Source organism: Leptodactylus fuscus, chromosome 9 (genome assembly GCF_031893055.1).
Source record: "Leptodactylus fuscus isolate aLepFus1 chromosome 9, aLepFus1.hap2, whole genome shotgun sequence".
Classification (NCBI taxonomy): domain Eukaryota; kingdom Metazoa; phylum Chordata; class Amphibia; order Anura; family Leptodactylidae; genus Leptodactylus; species Leptodactylus fuscus.
The window spans coordinates 12,700,138-12,720,587 of record NC_134273.1 but is presented as its reverse complement, the minus strand read 5'-3'; the positions used below and the strand labels follow the sequence as shown (position 1 = coordinate 12,720,587).

At 45.3% G+C, this 20,450-nt stretch overlaps 1 protein-coding gene across 1 annotated transcript; it reads left to right on the top strand.

The window, feature by feature from the left end:
• Positions 1 to 10,929: 10,929 nt before the first annotated feature.
• On the top strand, positions 10,930 to 20,307 carry TTC22 (tetratricopeptide repeat domain 22). The gene is made up of 7 exons (XM_075287638.1): positions 10,930 to 11,511; positions 15,789 to 15,844; positions 16,036 to 16,151; positions 18,465 to 18,583; positions 18,959 to 19,120; positions 19,248 to 19,400; positions 19,677 to 20,307. The coding sequence occupies exons 1-7, from the start codon at positions 10,966 to 10,968 to the stop codon at positions 20,211 to 20,213; spliced, it is 1,689 nt and encodes a 562-aa protein (XP_075143739.1). The 5' UTR covers positions 10,930 to 10,965; the 3' UTR covers positions 20,214 to 20,307.
• The last annotated feature ends 143 nt before the right edge of the window (positions 20,308 to 20,450 follow it).

Sequence of the window (20,450 nt, the reverse complement as noted above, 5' to 3'; positions counted from 1 at the left end):
GGTTACAAAAGACTCGATTTCTTATTATCTGAGGATTTCATTAATACGCTTTAATTCCGGCATAAATCTCTGTATATGGCAGAAAGAAACTTGGAAGCCGCAGCTTTGCCTCCCACATTCAGCCCAGATACAGTACACAGACTGTATCTATCTTTAATGACAGGTACAGAGCGGTATCTTTTATTTATGGGGAATGACGGTGCCGTAGGGAATAAGGATTCTGGGCGAGACCTTCCTATTCTCGTGGATGCTATTCATGATGGACTTTTTCTAAATATTTTTAAGCAAAATCTGTACCCCGGGTCCTAACTATAATATATAGATTATAACACTGGTCTCATTATACAGGAAAAAGGCATCTTATAGGCTCCTCAAGGCTCCTCGGCCCAGGTGTGAGCGAATCCTCTGCACCCCCTAAAGCTACGCTCCTGTGTACCCGTGTTAGTCGTCTTTTTGCATACTATCCTGTTTCTATCCTGCGGCCGGGGTTGGATTGGCCCAATTGTATATCAGATGATTCTCCGCTAGGCCCAGGACTCGGACATAATAATGGGCCCCAGTCATTTGCTATTGCCAATGGGATCATTCACAAATACCCAAGTGCGTGCAATGATCACAAAGATTAGTGAAATGAACAGTCCATTGTGCACAATACTTATAGTGTATAGAGCGGGTCAACAATCCTTAGCTCTAGTGGGCATGCAGGGTATTGCAAGTATAATGTTGGCAGTCTATGGAGACATTTGGCTGTAGTATACTGGTGACGCTATTAAGGCACATAAGATAGCACTGAAAAACAGCGAATACAACTGGTAACTTGTCTGGAATACCCCTCCTGTGGGGAGGAAGTCTCCCTCTCCTCCCATGTACAGTATGCTGGGGATACCTTCTGGCGTGACCTTCTTTGTTCCTTCTCTTAGCACTGTGGCTCGACCTCATTGTCTACGTTCTAGGGGCTCCTTGAGACATGGGGAGCTCGAGGACTTCACTCCTGGTGGTGCCAAATTGACATTCCAACCTATCCCAAGGCCTTCTGCTGCACTACAGGCCCAAGAGCCCCTAAGCGCCATTTCTTTCTATACGTGATCGCCCCGTTCATAAAGGCTGCTAATAGATTGTATTAGGCACAATCAGTACCATATATAGCGTATACAGTATATAAGGCAGGCTATACATATCCCTGAATACCTCTTTAATACCGTAACATGTGTGCGTTAGATAAGACTATGGTACGCCCGGTATGGTGCAGGGGCTCAATAGACAGCATATGGGCCTCCTCCCACATGCCGGTAACATGCATTGGCTGAATTGACTCTCTATGAAATCTTTCCTAATGTGTGCGCCTGCAAGAAATTAGATTGTGAGCCCCATTTAGGAAGGTGACCTATGAGACGGATACATAGCGTGCACCGCTCTGGGGATATATTGCTATATAAATAACAGATAATAAGATTGTGTCTGGTTATCCACCGATCTGCAAATCTGATAAAGGAAGAGCCTGCGCCGGGGCTGCTGTAAATCTGCACCAGCGTGTTGGATTTATGGCGAGTTAAAGAGGCGGCCGGTGACAGAGCGGTGATAGATGCCGCCAGATTGTGAGACATGACAGAATGGATCTGGGATTAAACTTTGATGCAACTTAGTTTTGTGCTAAGAAAGATGATTAATCCCCGGAGTAAGCGTATCGCCATACGCCGCACAGAATCCGCAGATGTCCGGCTGACTGTACAAGATACAACTCGTGGGACAGTCCGGCATGACACGTGCTATATACAGCGTGACCACAACCATACACCTATTCATACTGACATGTTTGTAAATCCTACATGGCCCATCGAGGAACCACAGCGAATACAAAAAACGAACCGGGAGTTTTCGCCCGTCTCCGGCCAGGACTGAGTCCCTGCACCCTGTATTAGGTATAATGACTATTATTACAACTATCTAGAGCGGGTTTATTTCGTTTTGCTCTGGATCGACGTTCTAGATCTGATGCAATGTGAACTAGGTTCCCCCGAATGGGACCTGAAATCCTACAATATGTGAGATTTTCTTCCCTTCCTCGTCCCCTGCAGTTCTCCGCACACGTGACGTCCTCTCATTGTAGTCTCCGATGTTGGTAGATCAGTATTCAGACCATTTAGCAGCTGCCAGGAAGACATATTGGGCCGGTGTGGTTATCCTATTGATCAGCTCATTGAGATGTGGGCTCTGTCCTGTGTCCTGCGGTTTAATATTTTTGGATTCTTTCATTATATCCTCAGTTTTTAGCCTGGCAGTCTGATCACACGCCGCCTTGTCCTCATAAGATTAAACCCAACACCCTACAACCTGTCGGTTCCCTGTGAAATATTCATTACCTGCCTGGAATTAAGACTCATCAGTTTATGGGTATATTCACACATAGAAAATTTGTTGCAGAACGTTCCATTCAAACCCATGTGCTTGGCAGTACAACTCTATTCAGATGAATGAAACTTGTGCTTGCTGGAAGTACACAGCGCCATATACCGTGTAGTGGTCATCTTTGGTTACTGCAGCTGAGTGGAAATTGAGACTGTGGCCCCTCCAATTAGCTGCCTGTACCCCAATAGAAAATCTTCCCCATCCCCCATTACATTGTGCTATTTGAATATCTAATTTTATTTACTATACTTTTTATTCCAAACTCATTTCACTTTCTATATTATTTAGTTATTGTTCCACAAGGCGAAGATTAACTGTAAGGGAATTGCTAGGACAGCAATTCCCCAGTAGCTGCTGGAAACCCTAGAGGAAGGGGCACAAGAGACAGTGAGCCCTGGTCTGAAACCCCCACTGTGCGTTCCTGCTTGCCTGGTCCTATCCTACGTAATAGGTGGCCACTTGGAGACAATCCCTTCCTATATACGTGAGACACAAACCGCAGACAAGACAAACAACAACAAAGGGAGGTCAGCTAGCCAAAGGTTCGGAAACAGTCAAGTAATGCAGAGTCAAAATCAATATCCAAAAGAGTAGTCAATAGGGAAAGCCAGAGGTCAAGAATCAGAAAACAAGAATAAACAGCAAGAGAAAAAGCCAGTACGCACAAGGCAATAGCAAGCACCAATGTGAATCTGAGCCAATAATAAATACGGAGGATGAACCCACCCTGGACCTGATAGGAAGGCCGGCTGAATCAAAGGGCAAGACTAAATTTAACTATTAGAGGAGCAGAGGGAAATGAAGGTGAAGGTGTGATGGAAAATAAATTACCAACTAGAGGCATGTTCACACAGTGCAACCAAAAACTCTAAGCAAGGAATGAAACTGCCCATTCCTCCTGCACCGCAGCATGCGAGCGGAGGGTGACGCAGTGACCCGAGCAGGCAGAGATGTTACATCAACATGGAATCACTTGATCCCCTGGTACAATATACTGTAATACAGAATGATTGCTGTATACTGTATGTTACTGCTTATGTGTATTAGGCCAAGACAGTTTTATATATTTCTTATACTTTTTATTCCAAACTCTTTTCACTTTCTATATTCAAGTGACAATCAACTTGGGATTGCTTGATCTCCTGTACAATGTACTGCAATGCAGAATGATTGCAGTATGTCGTATGTTACTGCTTCTATACAGTACTATCATGGTGCTAAGCGTTAACCCTATGCTAAGTGCAACATAGTGCGAAGGTCTGGAAAACAAAACACACACGGTAAATTTGTTGTAAAAATTTTTACAACTTCTCCATTCATCAGGAGAACAAATCTGCTGTACGTGAATTCACCCTAGACCAGAATCATGACTTGAGGCCTTCACATCCGTCATGGCGGTGAATCATGTCCTCCATTTGATCGGGATTGCTATGGAAATAGATGTGATAAATGACACCATTGATACATGACCACCCATGTGGCCGATCCTGGCAGTGTGAGTGACACATGACCCATTGAATGTGACAGACATGTGCTCCGCTAGACGCACCCATTCACATATAATGGAGGATACGCCGACACGCCGCTCTCAGCATCCGCCGCTCTCAAGTGTTGTTCTCGCAGACATCCCTGTAAAATTACAAGATGAGTTCTGCTCCATTTAAATTAATGAGAAAGTTACAGGCGAGCTGGAAGACAAAGCGGCATTGTGCGAGGAGACGTGGCGTCCTTGAGTGATGTTCCCACTGACTAGACACACGTGAAATGCTATATTCTACAATTATTGTTTGTGCGCCGGCGATGAGGTGCTTAGCGGCTGCAGACACATGAAATCTTATATTATATAGTCATTGTTTGCATACGGCTAGAACATTGTGCAGCGGAATGCTTTTAAAGACGCGGCAAAGCATGCCGATATAAAACGCTAAGGATCAAAAGTACTCGAGATAAAACAACATAACAGGAGCTCAGCCGATATACGGAAACGCTCCACAAAAACCTCCTAGGCTTCTATAGCAAGGCGCCGATCACATGATGGAACTTGATGATGATTCCTCCTCCAATTGTTTCAAATGGAAGGGAAAGATCGCAGCAGGACACGGAAAAAATAAGCCTCCTGCTTGATCTCGCCATGGAGTCCACGGCTTGAGACTGTGGATAGGTCAGCAGTATTATCTTCCGATCCCGGGCAAACTCTTTAACCCCTTAGTGACCAGACTATTTTATTTTCATTGGATTCCAACAGCTGTAAATTATTATTTTCCATCGGCATTGTTGTAGGGCTTGTTTTTTGCAGGACGAATTGTATTTTTCGATGGGCTCATTTTTGGACAAATTTTAAAGGGATTCTTTATTAGAATTTCCTATTTTTTTCGCTAAGTACACGTAACCTTAAGAAAGGCTATTCTTCCCTTACCGTTATTATTCTGATCCGCGCCGCCGTTCCTTAGAAATATCTTCTTTCTTCCATATGTAAATGAGTGCGGGCGCCAAGACTCTTCAGCGACGCCTCCATCTTCTTCTCCCGTGTCACCGTCGTGCCTTCATCCAAAAGCGCTGACTGCACGTGTGCGTCGGCCATTTTCCTGTTGCTATCCTCATCTGTACTATGGATTTATAGGAAAAAAAAAAGTTTAGTTACTCTTTAACTTTTTTCTGTGGGTGACAGAGGATGAGATCAGCAATGCCGCCATTGTTTTCTGCATTTTTAGGGTTAGTGATACAACAGCGATACTAAATACGGGTAGTTTTATGTTTTATTATTGCACGTTACCATATTTTGAGTGACCCTTTAGCCTCTGGCCTTTGCATTGAATGACAGATTACAATATCCATTTTGGGGCGGAATCTCCAAATTCAGCCGTGTGAACGCTCCCTAACAGATGGCTTCGTGATCACTGGGGTTTATGAATAACCTGCGGCAGGATTTCTAAACTTTTATCCTATTAATATCATGGGGGGATTTGTCAGAGGGGAGTCAGTTTAGGTGACGTAATTCTGGATCCCGTGGTGGGTCAGGAGCGATATCCTCAGCGCTGAGATCTGTTTCTTGCACGTTCCGGTTGTTATCTGTGACCATCAATCCGTTGTAGGGCCAGTTTAAGATAATCAGACTGTACACAGTTATGTCACTTGTGACTCACATGCGGGTCATCGCTGTTTCACATTGACTACAGGGCTGGATAAAGATAAAAAAGATCCAAAATGAAGACAATATTACTAACTTGGGTTTACGATATTTCTTCTGCTTTAACCCCTTCCCACCGTAGCCATTTTCCAATTTTCGTTTTTTTACTCCCGTCTTCCAAAAGCCATAACTTTTTATTGTTTAATTATCAGAGCGGCATGAAGGCCTAGTTTTTGTGGGGCATATTGTACTTTCTAATGGTATCATGTATTATGCCATATGGTGTACTGGGAAGCAGGAATTCAATCGGACTAAGGTTAGTGGAGGCCCCGGCAAAACATTTTGTGAGAGCCTCTCTTCACTACTGGGGCCTGGACCCACCCTGAACCCCTTGGGTAGGTTAACATAGAAGAATTTGGAGGTGAATTTCAGATGGGCATCTGCCTCAAAACCGTTTACAAAAACTGGTCCTATTCTGCCTCCCATTGAATTCCAAAAGAAGCGCCCTGTTTGATTTTGCAATGTCTCTGAGATGCATTGATGCAAACCCAAACCACAAACCCAAGGCTCAACCTTGACTTTTTGCTGCATGGTCTGTATTTGGAGAAGGTTTCAAGGCAGAAGACCACCTTAAATTCCTCTCCTCCTCTGTGTGAACATACCCCTATCAAGGGACATAACTACTGCGGTAGCAGCAGTGGCGGCTGCCACAGGGCCTGGGACATTAGGGGGCTTCACCTGTCTCTGAAGGGATAAGGTTATAAAACATATTAAAATCCAAAATGGCCGAGGTACAAGATTACATAATCTTCTGATCCCGCTCAGACAACTTTATGTAACGGTAAATGTTTGACATCTGAGGAGCCACGAACAAATTTCTGGAGCTGATTTTCCATCCACGTCTACAGAAAAAAACAAAAAAAAAAAAGGAAAGAGTGCCACCTATTGGGGAAACACTATTATTGCACATTGAAAGCAAGAAAAAGTAAGTGAACCCATTGGAATTTCTGCATTGACGACTTATATAGGGTTTGGTTGTTATCTAAGTCACAATGATGGACAAACACAATGGAATTAAAGTAATAACACACAAACCATTGTCCTGTCCACGTCTTATATTGAGAACACTGAGTAACTATCCAAAGACCAGGAGTAAAAAGTAAGTGAACCCTTGAATTTAATAACCTGTGGATTCCTGTAGATTCCCACTTCTCCCAAATGTTTCCTGTAGTTGCAAATAAGATCTGCACCACCCTGAATATTAGATCAGTCCTCCCTAAAATGTGCTTCGGTGCATCAATATTTCTGGGGTACCTTGTGTGCAGCGCCCTCTTTAGGTCATGCTGCAGCATCTCAGTCGTGTTAGTACTCTGACTTGAGACGTTTGCAGTTCATAGATTCTTAGTAGGGTTGAGCAATCGGAATTCCGAACACGATCTTTTTAGGTGGGATTGAGATCGGTGATTATTTCCCACAATGCTTTGCTACTGGCCAAGCATTGTGGGAAAAGCTAACAATGTTAGCCTTCACACTGAGTATACGCTCCGCTCATTCTGAGCAGAGTGTATACTCAGTGTGAAGGCTCCGCTGCAGTTCCATAGGAATGAATGGAAGCAGCCGCCACACAGCCTTAACCCTCTGCGCGCCGGGTGCGTCCATTCATTCTAATGGGAGACTAGCTAACATCTCTAGTAGCTACTTACCTGCAGAGATGGCTGGTCCGGTGCCCGGTGTTCTCGTTCTTCTTCGCCTCGCTGCCCCCGCCTCCCAGGTTAGTGTTAAAGAGCTAGGAAGAAGGCGGAGCTTGTGGCTTAGGAGAGTGTGGGTGGGTACTGGGAGGAGAAACGTCACATTTCCCCGCCCTGTACCCGCCCACACTCTCCTAACCTGGGAGGCAGGGGGCAGCGAGACGAAGAAGAACGAGAACACCGGGCACCGGACCAGCCATCTCTGCAGGTAAGTGGACAACAGGGGGGACTAAGTAGCCAGAGGATTAAAAAAAATCACTACGCAGCGTGGATTCTAACAATTAAAGCGTCCAATTGTTAGATTCCATGCTGTATAGTGAATAGGATTGTTTTTAAAATCCGATCTCCGATTAGTAAAAAAAAAATCCCATTGACTTGCATTGGGATCGGAATTGGGATCGAGATCGGGTTCGAATGAAAAATGATCGGAAATCGGATTTCAAAATCGATCCTGAAAAGTCAAGATCGGCTCAACCCTAATTGGGCATAGCTATAGGGGAGGCAAAGGTAACAGTTCCATCTGGGTCCTGGTGTCTAAATAAGCCCACCGCCTGTATTATAAATTGCACATGGTAGACGGCGGAGGGGTCCTCTAACAGATTTGGCTTTGGAGCCCAGAACTTCAGGTTGCATCTCTGATCTGGAACATAAGAATGTCACAGACGAGCCATATGTCATCTCTGTAGAGTAGGGACAGTATGTTATAGACGTTACCTAGTCCGTATTTACAGGTATACATTAGTCTGGCCACAAGACATTGTTACATTGGTGTCCGTCCATCACTTATATAATGTCACCGTGTGAATAATGTCCCTGTAATTCCTCCAGGCTTGTACATGCCATGTAACGCCACCAGGGCTGAAATATCCAGGACGTGACTGTACACCGTGACCGGCATTATGTAACTTTCTCCGTTCAATCCTATAATGAGAATAGTTCAGTAATGTGGCACCGGAATCTGAAAACTGGCACCCGAGGCTATGAAATATACAAAGGACAACATGTCCTGCACTGATACACGGACACTTATGTATTACATTATACATGACTACTGTATGTACAGTAGGCTCATAAACCTATTATATCATAGGGACAAAATAGTGTGTACGGCCGAGGAGTAGAACACGTGAGGTCACCATCTATGACCAAATACAGGACTCCTGATAACCAGCCATGATGTCCTTATTGTGGTCGGGTTATCTTCTCATACATGTAGTGTCCTCCTGATAACCAGCCATGGTGTCCATATTGTGGTCAGGTTATCTTCTCATACATGTAGTGTCCCCTCCTGATAACCAGCCATGATATCCTTATTGTGGTCGGGTTATCTTCTCATACATGTAGAGTCCTCCTGATAACCAGCCATGATATCCTTATTGTGGTCGGGTTATCTTCTCATACATGTAGAGTCCTCCTGATAACCAGCCATGATGTCCTCATTGTGGTCAGGTTATCTTCTCCCACATGTAGTGTCCTCCTGATAACCAGCCATGATGTCCTTATTGTGTCCGTGTTATCTTCTCATACATATAGTGTCCTCCTGATAACCAGCCATGATGTCCTTATTGTGTCCGTGTTATCTTCTCATACATATAGTGTCCTCCTGATAACCAGCCATGATGTCCTTATTGTGTCCATGTTATCTTCTCATACATGTAGTGTCCTCCTGCTAACCAGCCATGATGTCCTCATTGTGGTCAGGTTATTTTCTCCCACATGTAGTGTCCTCCTGATAACCAGCCATGATGTCCTTATTGTGGTCAGGTTATCTTCTCATACATATAGTGTCCTCCTGATAACCAGCCATGATGTCCTTATTGTGGTCAGGTTATCTTCTCATACATGTAGTGTCCTCCTGATAACCAGCCATGATGTCCTTATTGTGGTCAGGTTATCTTCTCATACATGTAGTGTCCTCCTGATAACCAGCCATGATGTCCTTATTGTGGTCAGGTTATCTTCTCATACATGTAGTGTCCTCCTGATAACCAGCCATGATGTCCTTATTGTGGTCGGGTTATCTTCTCATCCATGTAGTGTCCTCCTGATAACCAGCCATGATGTCCTTATTGTGGTCAGGTTATCTTCTCATACATGTAGTGTCCTCCTGCTAACCAGCCATGATGTCCTTATTGTGGTCGGGTTATCTTCTCATACATATAGTGTCCTCCTGATAACCAGCCATGATGTCCTTATTGTGTCCGTGTTATCTTCTCATACATATAGTGTCCTCCTGATAACCAGCCATGATGTCCTTATTGTGGTCGGGTTATCTTCTCATACGTGCACGCCCCTTTAAGTAGTCCTCTAAACTATCTGCATTTATTTTGGCTGTGATATCTGATGACAGGTAGACAATCAGCACAGCATGAATCCTCCTCTGTCGCCATATACAGCCACCACCCTTGACATATCTGTTTCCCCAGTATCTCCACCCTTTTCTCTACCCTGTCATCTCTTCCCTGACTCACCGTCCGCCCCAGTCTTGTCACTTCTGCCATCGTCTTTCCCCTCAGGGTGAAAATGTAGCAAGCTCATTGTAATGCGATAACCAGATCCTTCTCGAGGGTGAAATCTCTTGACTTGTATGAGAGATTCTTCAACTTTTACAAGGGCAAGAGTTCAGGTTCTCAGGAGGACTGGCCATAATTTGGCATAGACGTTACATTCCTGTTAGATCACATGGATTTTGGTGGGATCTGTTGACAATCTGAGCTCCATTGGGATTGCCATATAATTCCTTGGCATCTACCATCAGGGGAAACATGGCTGTCAGGGTTCGATATTAACCTACCTGATCTTCTTGCTATTGAAATGTTGTACCAAATGAAATATTTAATGGCATGGTTGGCCATGGAAGTGCCTTGAAAATGACTCCTCAATATGATGCCCACAGACCTAGTAACATCTATGATGACCCCTAAAGTCTAAAGCTGGACAAATATATCGATACATTTCATCCGACCCTTCAATTTTGGTGGGACGCTCATCTCTTCGGTAATGGTGGTGTCCAACTCTCCCAAGCGGTGATGTTGAAGGAAGGAAGGATTGGGTATGTTGAATTACAGCATGCCCAATCTTGGTGTTCTCAGGGAAAATAGGCCACCACATCAGAGGTATCTGGTGGTGTAATGGATTTATTATACTGTATGGGTCGGCCATTTTGGGGCTTGTCTTCTCTGAGTACTACGGGGTCACCATGTTAAATTCAGTACTCCCAATCCTTCTTTTTCCCAACATCGATGGTCGAGGAAGGGCTGGAACATCCCTGTACTCATCAGATAGTTGCCAAAATTGAAGGATTCCACCATTGGTAATCTATTGTGCATGGGATACTTAGGCCATCAATGTTACAGTCCAGAAAAATACACTTTAATAACTATATTATTCCTAGCCTTTATCCTGACTTGTAGGTGTGCAGGGCAGGAGACTTTTGCATTGTTTATGTCCTTTCCTGGCAGGTCTGAACATTTCTCACGTTTCTAGGCACTACCACGAGAGCAGGAAGCGACTGTAGCAAGAATCGTGGGATTGACTTGCAAAATCTGCACATGAATACTGGGTGAGGAGGGAATTCTTCACGGCCTCTCCCTGCCTAAGCTCCTCCTAAAGCTACAGGTGACTCAAACCAGACCTACAAGTACAGAGAGCAGGTAGGACAAGAGCAACATCGCTCTGCCAACCATGGAGGAAGAAACCAGTGTGGACATAGAAACCCTCATAGATGAGTTTGAGTATATCCCCGGGTATTTCCACCTGGAGATGAACCTCAACTTTGAGTCCTGCACCCCTCCGCACCTAAGGAGACGAGACATCAAACTGAAGCAGGAGGCCCTCCAGTACCAGCTCGAGGTTGACTCCAGTTTCCAGCATTGCGGAATTAAGAACTTATTGGGAGTCTTCTCCTTCTATCTGGATGAGGTTGATAAAGCCAAGGAGATCTTCATGAACGTTTGTAACCAGGACCCAAATAACCTAAATGCTTGGGCCAACTTGGCTTATGTCTACGACAAACTGAACTTGGAGAAAGAAGAAGAGTGTGTAGAGAAACTCTCTCATCTTATGGAGATGGATACACATGGGGACAGGCTTATGGCTGCCCGCTGCCTGGCAGAACAGGGCTACGCTCTTGCCTTTGATGTGGGCCAGATGAGCGACAATGACACCATGGAGAAACTGATCATGGGGATCCATCTGTATGATAAAGCTGTGGTCTACGGGAAACACAAGGTCAGTTCAAAGACGGGATATGGTCTGCACAAGGGGGTTGATACTCGTCCAATGTGGCCATTGATATTTTTGGATAAAATATTCAGCACAACCAACCTACTTTTGGCAGACTGAAGTTTGCCATTGATCGGTCATGAACTAATGTTTGCAGCATTAACATACCCGGTTGTCATGTGTAATGGCCGAAATTGCCCATTTTGGGCAACAAAAACCTAATGTGCATGGCCAGCTTACAGCTAGGATTCCATGCTGCCACACATTTGTAAAACCCATTCACCCAAGGTGGCCAGTGGGCGCACAATTACTGAGGTATTACCTTCCAAATTGTGCATTAGTTAGGTGATAGGGCACATGTGGAGATCTGGCACCATCCGGATCTGATTGGAGGCTTTGAGTCACACCCCCTTGTCTGTTCCTGTCCGACACCACCCACTTGACAATAAAGAGCTTCAGTATTATTTCGAGCAGCAAAACTAACTGCATTGATTGCTCAGGAAAAGTGGGGGATAGAGAAAAAAATCCAACTATGCCGGAAACAGTGGAGGGGTGGCTATTAAAGGATGCAAAGAAGCGGGGGAGGTGAAAGGACCGCTTTAATGCTCTGCTTATTTGTTATGCCATAAGATGGTGATCTTCTTCTGCCTGATCTTCTTCTCCCTGATCTTCTTCTCCCTGTCCCTCCTTCGTAGCGATAACATGCATTTTTTACATTTTTGTTCTATAAAAGTTGTTTCCGCAATCCAGAGGTCAGACAAGCCCTCTCAGTGCCCGAATGTAACCTCCATGACTCTCTTAAAGAGATTGTCCAGGACCCGAAGGTAACTAATCAGATTGGTCGGGTCTGGACTTCATGTAGATCAGCTGTTTCGGCCCATATTACCTTCAGGTCCTGGACATCCCCTTTAAATTCAGCATACTGTCACATAGGACAGGTACAGTAACTCTGCTGCTTCTGCTTAAGGGGATCCAAAGACCCCCTGTGGATAAGGGCAACATGGTAAATGGCACTGTTGGGTGCAGATTTTGCCTGAGGACAATATCTAGTGACACCTTTGACATATAGAGGTCTATATAGTGACAGGATTGATCCTGACTGGTCGTAAATACTATAGACAAGTCTTCTCTGACCTTCATAGGCCACGGGACAATTCACACACAGCAGATTTGCTGCCATCCTTATTTAGGTATCCAACACATTAAATCCCACAAGCCCAATTCAGATGATCGGAACAGTTGCAGACATTTCTGCAACAAAATCTGCTGCGTGTGAATACAAGAATGTTATATACGTGTGGATACCTTTTGTGTTATCTTCTGCAGCCGGACACGAATGCAAGAGGCAGTATATAGTGACACCTACCATATAAGTACTGAGTCCTGTACATAGTGACGGATTATATCTCAGTCACCTTCTAGGTTTGGGAACACAACAAACCCATGATACCCTGCAACAGTTAGGACGCCCTAGGACTTCAAGGAGTGGCCGCAATACCCTTTGACCTTACATTACCTTGGATAGGAATCAACAAAGAAGACAGGATTAAAAAAGAGTTGTGCAGGATTAGAAAAACATGGCTGCTTCTTTCTTCCAAAAACAGCGCCACACCTGTCCTCAGGATGTGTTCGGTATTACAGCTCAGCCTTAGTCCGAAGAGCCCACTTGTCATATACGACAGACCCCATAGACAGGTTTGGTGCTATTCCTCCCAACCCCTCATTCCATTGCCACCCCACATCCCCTAACCCGTATATATTCATTATGGTGGTGTCTTATCTCACCTGAAATCCAAAGGAATGGGCATACTGAAATACATGTCCACTCCTTTTCTCCATCTGGGGAGAGTCGGAAGCCCCTCATATATAGTCAACCGTCCCGGCAGATTTAACCATATTGAATGTAATGTGTATGGCCAGTGTTGCGGCTCCGATGTGGACTATGGGGACGCGCCATGATGGACCTTCATACAAAACTTCATCAACTCAACCGATCCTGGAAAATGACATAGAACAAACATCTTGGCCAGTCACTGACTACAGACAGAAGCCACATTATTGTACATTGTATACGGTTTATTAGTATAACACAATGGGTGTATTATACTGTAGGATTGCGTATCCCTCCACATAACACAATAGGATCTCTATTGGTTTACACCTGTAATCTGAAGACGATCTCTGCGGATCCCGACAACAGAGCTATAAAATAAGAAAAAGTCCAAAAACCACCAAAATGCGCCGTCACACCAAATAATAATACTGATATACTGCGCATTACCGAGCAACTGAGGCGGCTTCCACAATGTCCCCGAGGCTCGTACTGTATATTTGCAGACTTGAAAATAAAAGCCGTCCTGATATTGACTTTGTTGGTCACGGCGGCAGAACGCAGGGTGTGTACGTATATTATCAGACCACATCTATGTTTTACCAGTGGTATGGCGGTTCCCTAGATCCGGCTTCGGTTGGTTGTTTTTTTTATTGTGTATTTTTATCATTAAGAAAATATCCCTTACATAAGTGTATGTGACCCGCCTGTCCTACCTGGTGTGCAAAAACAAAGGAGTGTCCCCGGGCAAACAGCACACGTGTAAATCCGCCATATGGAGGAGATCAGGGACGCGGCTTGTGTCTGTAATGTCCACCACAATTACATAGATCCCTATAGAATAACAAGCACAGAAAGTTACAGTCACCACAAGGGCGGACTATGATATCAGTAGGGTGACTACGGGATATCATGGCTGACAACATGGTGGCTAGGAATACACTGCCATAGTCATTAGAATGGGGGTCCCAGAAACCAAAACACCAAGAAACGATTTCATTGTGGCCCCCGGCACACGGGGCAATACGTTGTATATCGGACAGATTTCCTGGTGTGGACTCCAAGTCTCATAGTGATCTATGGCCGTGCCGGACTCTCTACAAGATTACTGCGTCCCTCCCAACTCCCTAGGCTCACACCTTCTTCAGGTTTCCTTTCTCGGGGCTCCACTTGGGGACTTCCTGAACGGAAACCTAATTCGCTCAAAAGTGGATACCTGCGGAAACCCGTGCTGGTATAAATCCAGCCAAAGCTCGCCACATCAAATTTAACCCACCCACTTCTAATTACCTCCACAGTATAATGTTCACCTACAATTACGCAGCGCCGCACCTCCCATGAGGCGACCTGAAGCGAGCGCTTCAGGCGGCGCTATGTCAGGACCCCAGGGAGGGCGGCATTTTTGATTATCTAAGCCAGTCCAGGACAAGCTGTCCTGGACTGGCTTAGCACCGAGCGGTGGCTTGGGGAGGCCACTGAAGCAGTGCTGCTCCAGCAGCCTCCCCTCACGCTCAGACAGAGAGCAGGTCTTCTCCGTGCCTGCTCTCTGCCTGCGAACGGTGTTAAGCTCCTCCCACTTCGCTCAGCCACGTCCCCTTTGCTATGTCACGCCCCTACGCTCCGCCCCCTCCTCCCGGGGGGGGGGGGAGCTTTCTGTAGTTCGCCTCGGGCGGCAAAAGGGGTAGGTTCACCCCTGCAATTACCCCCACATTATGTCCTTCTCTAATTACCCCCCCCAGTATAATGTCCCCCACATTATAATGTCCCCTCTCTAATTACCCCCACAGTATAATGCCTCCCTCTAATTACCTTCAAATTATAATGTCCCCCTCTAATTACCCCCACAGTATAATGTCCCCCTCTAAATACCTACACATTATAATGCCTCCCTCTAATTATCTTCAAATTATAATGTCCCCCTCTAATTACCCCCACATTATAATGTCCCCCTCTAATTACCTCCACATTATAATGTCCCCCTCTAATTACCCCCACAGTATAATGTCCCCCTCTAATTACCCCCACAGTATAATGTCCCCCTCTAAATACCTACACATTATAATGCCTCCCTCTAATTATCTTCAAATTATAATGTCCCCCTCTAATTACCTCCACAGTATAATGCCCCCTCTAATTACCCCCACATTATAATGCCCCCCCCTCTCCAGTTGCCCCCACAGTATAAACTATAATCCCGTTCATATGAGCCATTGTCGGGATCAGAAATGTGATTGACACGTGGGTCATATTTACCGCGTGGCCGTATGACACTGTCCTAATGCTACTACAATCTAATTTGTGATGTAACTTCAATTTTCGGGTTATAAAGTGTGATTTTATGCAATGGTCACAAGGTTATGTGTACGGTATTTCTACCACCAGGTACATATAGCTGTAGTGTGCGCCATATTACGGTATTATGTGTATTCACTTGCAATGTCTTCTTATACAGATCTCCATAGAAGAGAAGAGAAGTTGGTTTTTCACAATGGCGTCTCTCTGTATGCGGTACGTCAAATAGTCGCCATCACTAAACCAATATTACGTCCTTTATGATATATTGTGTCCAATATGTCCACCCCCTGTCACACCCTCAAAAGTAGCCTAGTGCTGTAATAACTGCTATAACACTCCCAATACCGAGGCTGTCAGGACTTTAGAAAGCTGGGTTAATCTATCGCTTCTTCCTGTGATTCCAGGTTAGACGAAATTTTAATACGAAAGGAAAATGTTGAGAAGAAACGTCTGCAGTTTTATAACAAGACGCTGATGCTGCTGCGGGAGGCCGTGAAGTCGTCCAACAATCACTACAAAGGTAGTGTGAACCGCGTGCTACAATAGGCCCGGCCTCTCCGGTTACCGCAACGCTTTACTAAGCCAGTGTTGCGTTAAGTTATTTGACTTTCCATTTTCTGATGACAATCAGAGACTTATCGGCTTCTTATTCTCTGTTTGTACACGGAGTACGCCGGACGGGAAACATGTTGGCGTACAGGGATGTGCAAAAGTTTTATGCAGGTGTGAAAAAAATGCTGCAAACTAAGAAGGCTTCAGAAATAGAAGGGTTAATAGTTTATTTTAGGAAGCAAATGAAGAGACGAGAAATGTAAATCCATCAATATTCGGTGTGATCTTTGTCCTTTGGAGGAGGAGTCCTGGAAGTGATGATCCGGCCCCCATAGATATAGCCCTGACCTCATCATCATCCAGTCTGTCTTGGATGACAGGAAGAGACAGACGGATTGGAGCGAGCCTATATCCATAGACAATCTGGGCTTGGTTTTCCAAGATGGGGGCGGGAACAACCTCCCTGCCCAAAACCGTCAGCAAGTACCGATAAGAACTGAGGGAAGGCAAAGGGCAAAGGTCATACCGAATATTGATGGAATTAGATTTCTATATTCTTAAAGGGATTCTACCACTAAAACGCTGTTTTTTGTGCGTTAGATGTCGGAATAACCTTTAGAAAGGCTATTCGTCTCTTACCTTTAGATGTGATCTCCGCCGCGCCGTTCCTTAGAAATACCAGTTTTTACCGGTATGCTAAAGAGTTCTCCGCAGCAATGAGGGCGGGCCCCAGCGCTCAAACAGCGATCGGGGCGTCCCCACTGCTGCCCAAGAACTCTCTCCAGCGACACCTTCTTCTTCAGCTGCATCCTCCCCTTTTCTGTCTTCTTCCTTCTTCGTCAGCTCTGACGCCTGCGCAGTTGGCTCTGCCAGCAAGACACTGGTAGAGCCAACTACGCATGCCGGCTGGCGGCCATATTTTCGACGCCGCAAGGCAAGACTGCACAGGCGTCAGAGCTGACGAAGAAGGAAGACGACAGAGAAGGGGAGGATGCAGCTAAAGAAGAAGGCGTCACTGGAGCGGGTTCTCAGGCAGCAGTGGGGACGCCCCCATCACCGTTTTAACGCTGGGGCCCGCCCTCATTGCTGCGGAGAACTCATTATCATACCGGTAAAAACCGGTATTTCTAAGGAACGGCGCGGCGGAGATCACATCTAAAGGTAAGAGACGAATAGCCTTGCTAAAGGCCATTCCGACGTCTAAAGCACAAAAAAACAGCGTTTTAGTGGTAGAATCCCTTTAATAGACAAAAACTATTAACTCTTCTGTTTCTGAAAACATTCTTACTTTGCTGCATTTTCACACCTGCCTAAAGATTTTGCACTGTATTGTGTCGAAAATTTTCCCTGGTCCAGATGTGGTGGTGTCAGTAGGGTATGCCATGGCCACAAGTACGAGCAGATCCAGCCTTATATTTACAGCCTAAACCACACCGTCTTGTGGTCCATTTGGAGGAATAGTCCTTGGTGGACCTGGTAGTCCTTTTGACCAAATGTAAACTATATTGGATGCGAGTTTTTGGTGCGGACCGCTCAGATACGCCAAGTAGCGCTCCTCCAGGAGTAAGGAAATGGTCTCTCAATTGCCACCAATAGGGGACTATTCCGTAAGTCAACGTCCGAACCCTTAGAAAAGCCTCGCAAATTGAATCTGGATATCAGAAAACCAGAGACAGTCATCTGTAGACTAGACCATATAGTAAGATAGTAGATAAGGTTGGATCATGTCCATCAAGTGTGACCTATAAACCTGCCAAGGTGATCCATGAGGCAGACACCAAATTATCCATCCGAGGAAGAAATTCCTACAAAACCTCCAAGTCCCTGCATCAACATCCTATGTTAAGGGTCGGACATTGACGTTCTACTGTATATATAGTACATCTAATTTGCCTATTTTTCCCAGAAGGCATTGCCCATACTAGCTGGATCTCCTCAAGGAGGATCAGCACCTTCCAGGAGATAAACTTACATGATATCTTGACTGCTTTGTCTTCAGACGGGAGGATCTGTGTATTTGTAAGCACAGTAGGGCCCGTGTCCCATCGCAGGTGACTGGTCCAGGTAAATTACAGGGATTAGGGCCACGCCAACACACACACACTGAAGGTACCGGATGTGGTGACGGAGCTCACAGCTTTCCCAATCTTAAAGGGGAACACAACAAACACAAGTATTTCCTGACAACTGATTTGCCATCTACAAGACATGTTTCAGAGGTGACCGGGCTATGTGATGTGTGCTATATATGTTCTCACGTGTGATCTTTCCTATGTTTTAGCTTTGTCCTGGTGCTACATTGGGATGATGCTGGAAAAACAACATTCATTTTCTAACACACCAATGGGAATTCATGACTACGGCTTTACCGGAACAGACCCCTTGGATTGCTTCAGCCAGGTTGGTCCAACCAAATCTTATGTTATTACTTCTATACTATAAGTCATCTAATACCAGGGATATCCTATGCAAAGCAGAGCAGAAGCTGCTATACGGGCTCAGTAGCACTAAGCTCATCTCCACGAGTCCCAGGGCTACAACAGCTGGTGTTATCTTCTATTGTAATACTGTCTGCAACATAAAGGAGTTACTGCTGCAAAGAAAACCATACTGAATTGGCAAGTGTCAGTTTACTTGGCTTAGTGGTCAGAGTGAAAGTTGTGAAAAAAAAACCTGTTTCTAGAAGGGAAGGGTTACAAAATTTGCACCGGGGTCCATCTTCACTTTGCACCTCTGTTGATCTACTAATAATTTGTCTTCCGTTATTACACACAGGCTATAGAAATAGGAAAAGGCGACCCGCTGATCCTGAACCGCCTGGCCAAAATATTTCATTTCCTAGGAAAGCAAGAGATGGCTACGGGAATCTGTAACATGGCGCTCAGTGCTCTGCAAGACCCCAAACTGAACTGGCAGGCGTACTGCACACGATCCCAGGTAGTAATACGCCGGGACTACGATGTCCTCACCATCTGCAAACCCGATATACCCAAACCCCATGGGAAATTCTCATTCAATTGTTCAGATTTGTTTACTTCCATATTTGCATTTGGTTGTGTTTTAGATTTTTTTCTGGATGTATGTGCGAGACCTGGAACGGGCCAAGCTAGGGTTAGGAGGATTGCCAGACAGGAATCATCTTACCAATGCCAAATGTGACCTGGAGAGCATTATAGATGTCTGCCCCTGCCTGAAAACCTACCTGGAGATGGGACAAGTGAGTACGGATCACCGAGAAGTCATAATGCACCTTGAGATTTGGGGCGCTTGCTCACTGCTCCACTGCGTTGCAAAAATTCTGTATGACCATTCTGTCTTTTAGAGAAGCCCCGTCCCCTTTGATGCATAAGATTGCTCCCTAACATAAAAATTGATGGATCCTAATCTGCAGCATTGACAAGAGAAAATGGGCATTCCAGCCCAGGCGACTGTACCCTAATACTGAACATTGGCAGCCATTGTTCTTACATCCGCCGTCTTATCTTCCTTCCAGGTCTGTTATTACATGGGTGTGGACGCGGTGCAGGAGCTGATGCTAACCGATGAGGACTCCATAAACCAAGCTTTGGTTTTCACCGCCAAAGCCATGGAGTACGACCTGGCCGATACCCTGCCGGAACTGCAGCTCCTGAAGGGAAAGTGTCTGCAAGTGAAAGGTGAGGAACTGAATGCCATTGAATGCTTCAAGAAAGCCATAGAGCTGGAGAGCAAAGATTCCCTAGCCACGGAGCCCTTCAGACACTTAATGGAAGTATTACTCAGCCTCTACGGCCAAGGTAAAATAGAGGCCGAGACGCTGATCCAGGAGGTGGAATTCTGGGTAAAAGTATCGCAGGAGAAGTATCAGACGGAAAGTGTAAGCCAAGAGCTACAGACTGTGTGCAGGAGTAACACCACCGAGATAGTCAACCTGTCCAAAGCCATGATCGCGGCAGGGAAAATGGACCTGGTAAGACTTCTGTTTCAGTCCATGTTGGTAAATGGCAAGAAACCCCGACTGAAACTGAGCAGCCGCTCGTCTTCCTTCTGATCGGTGGCTTTGTCCACGCCGCAATACACAAAGACTCCGGAATATCACCAACTACGTCTGTATGGTTTGTAGGGTCTTCCCATATTCTTGTTGATTTTTTCTCCATGGCTCCAAAACATACTTACGGTAGATTGGGGCCTAAGAATTCACGTGGAGGAAATTTGGCGATTTTGAGCTCCAAGTTCCATCCCGAATCTGAGACTAAAGAAGGACGCTGAAAAAATAAGGGTCCTGCTC